The sequence below is a fragment of the Carlito syrichta genome, unplaced genomic scaffold (genome assembly GCF_000164805.1).
Source record: "Carlito syrichta isolate Samal-C Ts95f unplaced genomic scaffold, Tarsius_syrichta-2.0.1 Scaffold288448, whole genome shotgun sequence".
Taxonomy (NCBI): Eukaryota; Metazoa; Chordata; class Mammalia; order Primates; family Tarsiidae; genus Carlito; species Carlito syrichta.
The window spans coordinates 304,475-314,067 of record NW_007232544.1 but is presented as its reverse complement, the minus strand read 5'-3'; the positions used below and the strand labels follow the sequence as shown (position 1 = coordinate 314,067).

Sequence of the window (9,593 nt, the reverse complement as noted above, 5' to 3'; positions counted from 1 at the left end):
CAGCCACTGCAGCCTCGACTCGCTGGACTCCAGCGATCCTTCCGCCTCAGCCTTCCGAGTAGCTGGAATTACAGGCACGCACTACTACGCCCGGCTGATTTTTTGATTTATTGTAGAGATGAGATCTCGCCAAAGTTGCCCAGGTGGGTCTCAAACCCGTGGGCTCAGGCAATCCACTCACCTCGGCCTCCCAAAGCGTGGGATTACAGCCTGAGCCACCAAGCCTGGCTGGCTTAAGAAATTTAACACTGGCTTGGCATGGTGGCTCATGCCTATCATCCTAGTACTTTGGGAGGCCGAGGTGAGAGGATTGCCTGAGCCTTTGTGCTCGAGACCAGCCTGGGTAACTTGGTGAGATCTCATCTTTACAATAAATCAAAAAATTAGCTGGGCATGGGGGTGCATGCCTGTAGTTCTAGCTACTTGGAAGGCTGAGATGGAAGGATTGCCTGAGCCCAGCAGGTCAAGGCTGCGGTGGCCCTGAGCGTGCCACTGCACTCCAGCCTGAGTGACAGAGTGAGACTCCAACTCAAAAAAAGGAAATTGAACACTAACTTTTTTTTGCAGTTATTAAGAAACATATAATAGTGGCACCTTGACCTAGTCTTGAACCCCGAAGTTCTTGTAGGAGTAGACATTGAACTCCTGCAGTCAGTTGTCTTGCTGCTTTTGAGCAACCATATTCTAGCTGAATTCCCAGGCTAAGTGTCTGACCTGTCTCTGGGATAAAATTTTTTTAGGCCTTCCAGTGATTTGCAAGAGTGGGTTTACCTTCCTTAATTATTAATTAGTAGGGTCATTTTGGCTATTTATGACTTTTTCTATTTGTGGATGATGAGCACACAAGCTTTGGAGCTCTCACTCCAACACTAGTTACCAGGTGATCTTTTGCAAGTTACTTAACCTTCCTGAGCTTTAGTTTTCACTGCTATAAAATGAGAATAAAAGCTTTAGAGAGCTATTATGGGAATTAGCAATGTGATTTTGGGCAAGTTACTTAAGCTTTCTTTCTTTTTTGAGTTGGAGTCTGATCCTGTTGCCCAGGCTGGAGTGCAGTGGCATATTCATGGCCACTGGAGCCTTACTTGCTGGGCCCAGGTGATCCTTCCGCCTCAGCCTTCCAAGCAGCTGGAACTACAGGCTCACACCACCACGCCTAACTTTTTGATTTACTGCAGAGATGAGGTCTTGCCAAGTTGCCCAGACTGGTCTCAAACCCCTGCACTCAGACAGCTCTCTTGCTCTGCCTCACAAAGTGCTGTGTTTACAGGCATGAACCACTGCAGCTGGCTACTTAAATTTTCTTTTGCTTCAATTTCCTCGTCTATAAAACTGGGTTTAAGTGTCTACCAAAAAGGGCTGTTGTGAGGATTAATAAACAGATACATGGAAACTGTATGATATAAATGGTCTAACACATAATGACCTGAAAAATGTGGGCTGAAGTTATTATTGCCAGCCTCAGAAGTTGTTAATGAGAACTAAATGAGATGATGCATATGTGAGCAAAGGATGGAGGTGTAGAATAGCATGGCATATTTAAGACACAGCTGGACATTTGGTGTGGGTGATCATGGTGCTATTTGGTTAGGTTGGGTTCAGACTAGAAAGATCCTAGTACTGAACAAATAATTTTATGCAGTGGTCAACACCAGTGAGTGTGTTCATGTAGGGCCCAGGATGTTGATGAAGTGGTTTCAGAAAGATCCCCTTGGAAACAAGACGGAGAAGTTCCTGCAAGATAAATGGGGGGCAGGAAAGAGAAAAAGCAAGCTCACCAGTCCACAGTTAGGAAAAGTTTTTTCCATTTAATACTAGACTTTCAAGGATTGAGATGCAAGCTTTTTATGCAATTACATCCAATGTTAAAATTGGTAATACATAATTTACAAAGATTAACATCAAAACAATCATCTATTTAGATATGCTTTTGTAAAAAGGAAATATATTAGCAGCATTTATATTTTCCGCAATCACACAGCCTACAGACATGCAGACTAATTCTGTATCTATTTGCAGTGATGTAGTGCTTTGCCCCGCATTTCAAACACCAAAACCCGCCTGGCAGCTGGGGGGTTCTTTTTATTTCATTATTATAAAATAACTGAAAAATAAAAAAAGGCATTAATTTCTACACCAGTAAGAAAAAACAAGTTTTTGCACTTACCTAACATTTGATTGTCTAAAAAACATTTCAGTTTTTAGTCTTTCAACAAAAGAAAGATAAAATGACAGAGCGTAGTGTCTTTTGCTTCTGTTCTCGCATTTTTACAAAGTTTTTTTTTCTTTTTAATCTTTTTTAAAATTTTAGTGTTTAACACTATAAAGGAAACATTGAATTTTAATCTCTTTCTTGTCATTTTCTTGCTTTTGACTAAAAGGAGACCCCCAAAGTGCCCCAGTCCCACCTCCCTCCCACCCACTCCCTGCAATGAAAAACAAAAGAAACCACTCAAACGGGCTTGGACATGCGATTTTTCCAGCTCCACATGTGAGTATCTTATACCCAGGTCTCTTACTAATGTACAGTGCTTCTCTACAGTAAGAAAATACTCCAAACTATTTTCTTAATTCTCTTTTTTCTTTAATAAAATATTTATTTTGCTTTTTCTCTGCTCACGGGGATCATTGGCATCCCCTATCTCTTTTGTTTTTTCCTCAAGAATGACACAGAAAGGAGAAAAAGAAATAAGATTCATGGAATGGAAGGTGGTCAATGTTTCTACCTAAACGAGTCAGAGCATCGTCATCATAAGGGAAAATATACAATTAGGACAGCATTGGTCCAATATTAGAAAAAAGTAATGGGGACATGTTTACTATTGTATTGCTTACCAATCACGCAGCAGATATATATATATATATATATATATATATATATACACACATATATATATATACACACACAACTTGGCACATTTAAAAACCATCTTTTTTCTCTTATAAGAACATCTAAAACGTATATGCATATGTATGTCTGAGAAGACAACAAAGCAAAGCTTTTAAAATTTTATTATTAAAAGAGACAGTATAGTCTGGTAACTTCTGGTCAAGAGAATGGGAAGGAAGGAGACACCCTGGATATACCTCCTGATAATGAAGTTATTCAGGAGGGTGAGGGAAGATGGGACTAGGGGTGAAGAAAAACACATTGTCTCTTTAAGAAATGGACACTGAAAACTGTACAAATAAGAAAACAAGAGTAGTGTTTTCAATTGATAATCTATACTCACAACAAATACTCTGATAGGTGAATACTGCTGAACAGTTTATGTAGTGACTTTTATTTGGGGGGGAAGTTTAGAGTTTTTTTTATATGTAGGTTTTAAAATGATTTTATTTTGAATTTAATCTCCATGTGCACAGCACAGCAGACACACAAGAACTACAGTGCATCAAAAACAGCATGTGTGCTGGCGGGGGCCTGGCTTTCTCATTAGAAAAAAAATATGTTCGGCAGGTTATGAAGGGTAAAACAAAAATAATCACAAGAAGTACTGTGCCCTTCTGACCCCATGGGGGCCTTCCCTATCCCATGATTCCATTTTGGGGAGTACAGGTAGGGAGTGGGGCAGCAGTTACAAGTGCTTTGAGCTGTCAACTCACCTTTTACTTTGACCTGGTTGGGCAAGAAAGGAGAAAGAAACTTTCCTAGTCAGGGATCTGAGAAGAGGCCCCAGCTACTGTTTCTGTTTTAGGTCTCTGGAGTAGCTCTTGGAGCCAACAGAGAACAGATGGGGTAGGAGTAGGGATCCTGGCCCTACCCTTTTGGACTTTGAGTTATACCGGGGTATAGGAAGCAGCTTCTTAGCAGTGCCTGTGGGATCTGAGGATGACACAGAAGAACCCAAGCTGTGGGGAGGGGCAAATGCTGTAAAGTACCAATAGGTTCCGGTCATCCCCAATGTGGTCCTCCCTCCTCTACATTATTAACCCTTAGGGTGAAGCAATGGAGAGGAAATTTAACTGAATTGAACTGTCTTGGACAGATCCCCTTCTTTTCCCTCTCCACTAGCTCCAAGGTTAAGTACCTAATGTCAACAACATGGCCCCATTCCCCTTGCCTGGACGGACCCTTCCCACCCCTGTCTATACCCAGAGAGCAGGAGACAGGACTGATGAAATCCACTGGATCCCAGATGCTTGAGGTTCTCATTCTTTGAGGGTCACTTCCGAAAGCTGTTTTCTGGGATAAACAAAGTACGCCTTCGCAGTTTCCTGCCTGATCCTTCTTCCAGCAAATAGGTCACATCAATGGCTGTAAACAGAACAAGGAGGCTCATCAAATACCACTCTCCTACTTCTTATTCCAGATTTGAGCTCTAAGGAGAACACAGGAAATCAATGATTCTTTTTCTAACCTATAGGCAATTTAAGCTCTCCTCCAGCCCTGGCAGAAAAAGGTGGTTCTCTAAGGAGATCATCTCACCTTCCACAGTTTCACTCCCAAGACATAACTGAAAGCAACTCTGTGAAAAATAATACCTTTTTTTTTTTTAGCATACTCTCAGAGCTAAGCCATAACCAACTTGCTTTTTTCACTCCCTACCCACTTATTTCTCATTTATCATAAACCCTAGATATGAACCTGATTCTTTTTTTTTTTTTGAGTCAGAGTCTCACTCTGTTGCCCCAGCTGGAGCGCTCACGGCCATTGCAGCATTAACCTGCTGCACTCAGGCAATCCTTCTGCCTCAGCCTTCCAAGTAGCTGGAACTACAGGCGAGTGCTGTCACGCTCAGGTAATTTTTTAAAAAAATTTATTGTAGAGACAAGGTCTCACCAAGTTGTTCACACCAGTCTCGAATCCCTAGCTCAGGTAATCCTCTCACCTCTGCCTCCCAAAGTGCCGGGATTATAGGCATGAGCCACAGCACCTGGCCAGCCTGATTCTTCTTACCATTTTTTCCAGGGATTTTTTCAAGGAGATTGAGCAAGATCTGGTTGAGTCGTTCCCGTTGGTTATGCCGTCGTTCCTCAGGGGTACAGGCTGACTGAGATTCTTGACCACTTTCCTCTGTCTTTTTTTCACCCTCACTGATGTCAGTAGTGGCTCCCTCCTGTTCTGGCTCCTCCAGTGTGGGCATCTCATTGGCTGCTTGTTCCTGACTGGCTAGAACTTCTTCAATCAAGGGTAGAGCATCATCCTCCTGGCCCAGGTCTTTCAGAGGTGGCTTTGAGCGCTCAGACTTCCAGGACGATCTGCTAGAAGGACATGTAAATTTAACAAGGTGCTTGGGGAGCAAAGGGGGATAGAGGGTAGAGGTCTCAGGATGGCTGAAGATCTCGAGTCCAGCGGTTGGAGTCTTGGCTTGAGGTAAGCAACTTGACTCTGGTCTTTATTATTATTTGAATAAATTAATTACTACCTTTCTCTGAAATTTAATTCTCATTTGTAAAATTCAATTTTTATTCTTTCTCTCAAAAATCTGAAGCACAAATGAGATAGGAATCCATAAAATAAACAAGTGCTGGTAAAATTGCTTAGTTGATTCTAACTGATTGCTTCATGACTACAGAGAAATATGGTACAATCCTAGGATACTTATAGTCCAACTTCAATAGCAAGTATTTTTTTTTTTTGAGTTGGAGTCTCACTCCGTTGCCCAGACTGGAGTGTAGTGGCACGCTCCCGGCCACCGCAGCCTCGACCCGCTGGGCTCCGGCAATCCTTCCAAGTAGCTGAAACTACAGGCACGTGCTACCATGCCTGGCTAATTTTTTTTGATTTATTGTAGAGATGAGGTCTCGCCAAGTTGCCCAGGTGGGTCTTAAACCCGCGGGCTCAGGCAATTCACTCACCTCAGCCTCCCAAAGCGTGGGATTACAGGCTGAGCCACCGAGCCTGGCTCAACAGCAAGTATTTAAAAAAAAAAATTTTTTTCTTTTTGAGTCAGAGTCTCACGCTGTTGCCCACGTTAGAGTGCAGTGGCATGCTCCTGGTCACCACAGCCTTGACCTGCTGGGCTCAGGAGATCCTTCCGCCTCAGCCTTCCAAGTAGCTGGAACTTCCAAGTAGTGGAGGCATGAGCAACCACGCCTGGCTAATTTTTCGATTTATTGTAGAGACGAGGTCTCACCAAGTTGCCCAGGCTGGTCTCGAATCCCTGGGCTCAGATAATCCTATCGGCTCAGGCAATCCTCTCACCTTAGCTTCCCAAAGTGCAGGGATTACAGGCATGAGCCACTGTGCCCAGCCAATAACAAGTATTTAAATGGAGTTTTCACTTTTCCAGAATCCCCTTTGCACATTAACAATCTAATCTATTTTCCCTTATGGTAGGCTACTGATGTAGGTGCAGCACTTGTTATGCCCCTGTTCAATAGATAAGGAAACTGAAGAAAAGCCTTCTGTGCTCTTTCTCCAGGAATACCTCTCTCATGTACAAAGCAGGCAGAAATAAGACTATGAACCTAAATGCTCAGCCAAACGGTGTACTCCTGGCTACATCTGTTCCTTGACAGAGGCCCAAGAGCTGATATACCTTGAGGTAATGGGGAAACATTACACACACCTAAAAGACTTTCTGAGTCTGTGTGGCGTTCTCTTCCAAATCTTCTTCTCCTTCTCTCTCTCTACTCCCTGCTGCCTCAACTAAGGCCCCAAAATGGGACCTACCTATTGAAATCTAGTTTTTCCATAGTTTGGCACTACACCAGGCTACTCTGCAGAGAATACCCAGTCCTAGCTGTGGAGCTTAGTAGGGAGCTGCTTGTTCTCTTGCTCCATTCAAGATGTTTATCAATCCCTTAGGATCCTCACATCCCCCATGGGACTCACCGCCCTCCGTTCCTCTTGTAGTTGTCTGGGACATAATGAGGCTGCAGAGAAGAAAAGAAGAGGTAAGCATATTGTAGAAACTGGCAAAGCTAGATCTGGTCTAGGGCCACTCAGGGACATAGGGCTAAAGCTCTGATAAGCTGGATGACTGTTTTAAGGTCAGAATTTCAGTACTTGTATTAATATGTAGGCCACGTGGTTTTCAGCATGTTATAATCCTAGATGACAGTAGAAGGGATAAGACCACAATTTTCTCTATCTCATGTCATCTTTTAAATATAGTCATGTACCATTTAATGGCAGTGATACATTCTGAGAAACGTATTGTTAGGTGATTCTAATAATACGTTGTGTGAGCATCATAGAGTGTATTTACACAGACTTAGATTGTAGGGTCCACCACACTTCTAGGCTATACGGCACGCCTGTTGCTCCTAGGCTACAAACCTATATAGTCTATTGCTGTACTGAACACTGCAGGCAACTGTAACACAATAGTATTTCTGTATCTAAACATAAAAAAGGTAATGCACAGCACTATGACCTTACAAGAGCTACAATGTCACTAGGCAATAGGAATGTTTCAGTTCCATTATAATCTTATGGGATCACTATCATATATGTGGTCCATTGTTGACTGAAATGCTGTTATGTGGCATATGACTATAGTTAAGGTAGGGGCTATAAAGCTAGTCAATGAGGTATGGATTAAGCAAGTAAGACCAAATAAGTCTAGGTGTGAGGAAAAGATCTGGTGGTGGGCAGAAATAATGCAAAAGACTGCCTCAAAAAATCCAAAGAATAATAGTAGGGAAAAAAAAAAGAACACAGAGGTTTGCTTTCTGGTTAGATTATTTCTAAGTATTCCAGGGTGAGAGCTAACAATTTTGACTGGCCCACTAAAAGAAGACTCAGGCCGGACGTGATGGCTCACATCTATAATCCCAGCACTTGGGGAGGCCGAGGTGAAAGGACTGCCCGAGCCCATGGATTTGAGACCAGCCTGGACAACCTGGTGAGACCTCATCTCTACAATAAATCAACAAATTAGCTGGGCGTGGTGGCACACGCCTGTAGTTCCAGCTACTTGGAAGGCTGAGCTGGAAGGATCACCTGAGCCCAGCAGATCAAGGCTGCGGTGGCCATGAGCATGCCACTGCACTCCAGCCTGGGTGGCAAAGTGAGACTCCTACTCAAAAACAAAAGACTCAAAGATGAGGAGCTCAGCAAACAGATGAATGAATGACCAAATCTTTATTAAAAGATGAATGAACTAAAATAATTGACATATGTTTTCAATTAAAAACAAAACAGGAAAATGTCTGAAAATGAAAATGTTAGCAATTGTTATTTTCTGGGTAGTGAAATAATATACAATTTCTTAATTCATTTCAGTTTCTTTTCTTTTTGTTTTTGAGACAGGGTTTTCAGTTTATTGCCCAGGCAGTAGCACAATCACAGCTCACTGCAGCCTTGAACTCCTGGGCTCAAGCAAACTTTCTGCCTCAGCCTCTGGAGTAACTAGGAATATAGATGCATGCTACCACACCTGGCTGATTTTCAAATTTTATTTCATTTTATTTATTTATTTTTGAGTAGGAGTCTCATTCTGTCATCCAGGCTGGAGTGCAGTGGCATGCGGCCACCGCAGCCTCAACTTGTTGAACTCAGGCGATCTTTCTACCTAAGCCTTCCAAGTAGCTGGAACCACAAGGGTGCGCCACCACACCCAGCTAATTTTTTGATTTACTGTGGAGATGAGGTCTCACCATGTTGCTCAGGTTGGTCTCAAACCCGTGGGTTCAGGCAATCCTCTAGCCTCAGCCTTCTAAGGTGCTGAGATTACAGGCATGAGTCATTATGTCTGACTATTTTCCAATTTTTTTTTTTTTTTGAATTGGAGTCTCACCCTTGTATCCCAGGCTTGAGTGCAGTGGCATGCTCTCGGCCACCACAGCCTCAACCAGCTGGGCTTAGGCGATCCTTCTGCCTCAGCCTTCCAAGTAGCTGAAACTACAGACACACACCACCATGCCTGGCTAGTTTTTGTGATTTATTGTAGAAATGAAGTCTTAACAAGTTGCCTAGGCTGGTCTCGAACCCCTGGGCTCAGGAAATCCTTTTGCCTCGGCCTCCCAAAGTGCTGGGATTACAGGCTGAACCTCTGTAATCCAGCCTATTTTCAAATTTTAATGATAGTGGCCAGGCCTGGTAGCTCATACCTATAATCTGAACACTTTCGGAGGCTAAGGCAGGAGGATTACTTGAGCCCAGCAGTTTTAGATCAGCCCGGGCAACATAGTGAGATGTTGTCTCTACAATAAACTAAAAAAAAATTAGTGTGGTGGTGCATGCCTGTAGTCCCAGATAGTTGGGAGACTGAGAAGGGAAGATCACTTGAGTCTAGGAGTTCAAGGGTGCAGTGAGCCATGATCATGCCACTGCACTCCAGCTGGAAAAGAAAGTGAAACCCTGACTCAAAAAAAAAAGAGAAAAAAGAAAGAAAAAAGATCATGTCTTACTTTTTTTTTTTTTTTGAGTTGGAGTCTCACTCTGTCACCCAGACTGGAGTGCAGTGGCCGCTCCCGGCCACCGCAGCCTCGACCTGCTGGCTCCGGCGATCCTTCCGCCTCAGCCTTCCAAGTGGCCGGAATTACAGGCGCGCGCTACCACGCCCGGCTGATTTTTGGATTTATTGTAGAGATGAGGTCTCGCTGCCCAGGCGAGTCTCGAACCCGCGGGCTCAGGCAATCCACTCACCTCAGCCTCCCAAAGGCGCGGGATTACAGGCTGAGCCCCTGAGCCCGGCTAT

General features: G+C 43.4%; 1 protein-coding gene across 3 annotated transcripts in view; it reads right to left on the bottom strand.

The window, feature by feature from the left end:
• Positions 1-1,783: 1,783 nt before the first annotated feature.
• The window catches only part of ASH1L (ASH1 like histone lysine methyltransferase), a 202,012-nt gene continuing 194,202 nt past the window's right edge, over positions 1,784-9,593 (bottom strand). For 2 of the 3 annotated variants that reach the window (XM_008053776.1, XM_008053777.1), the window contains 3 exons: positions 6,782-6,822; positions 4,901-5,202; positions 1,784-4,258 (listed from right to left, as the gene is read on the bottom strand). In XM_008053776.1, coding sequence (XP_008051967.1) covers positions 4,167-4,258; positions 4,901-5,202; positions 6,782-6,822 — 435 coding nt within the window. In that variant the 3' untranslated portion in view covers positions 1,784-4,166. Of the gene's footprint in view, positions 4,259-4,900; positions 5,203-6,781; positions 6,823-9,593 lie in introns of those variants that run through there. The other variant, XR_002481715.1, reaches the window with a different exon arrangement.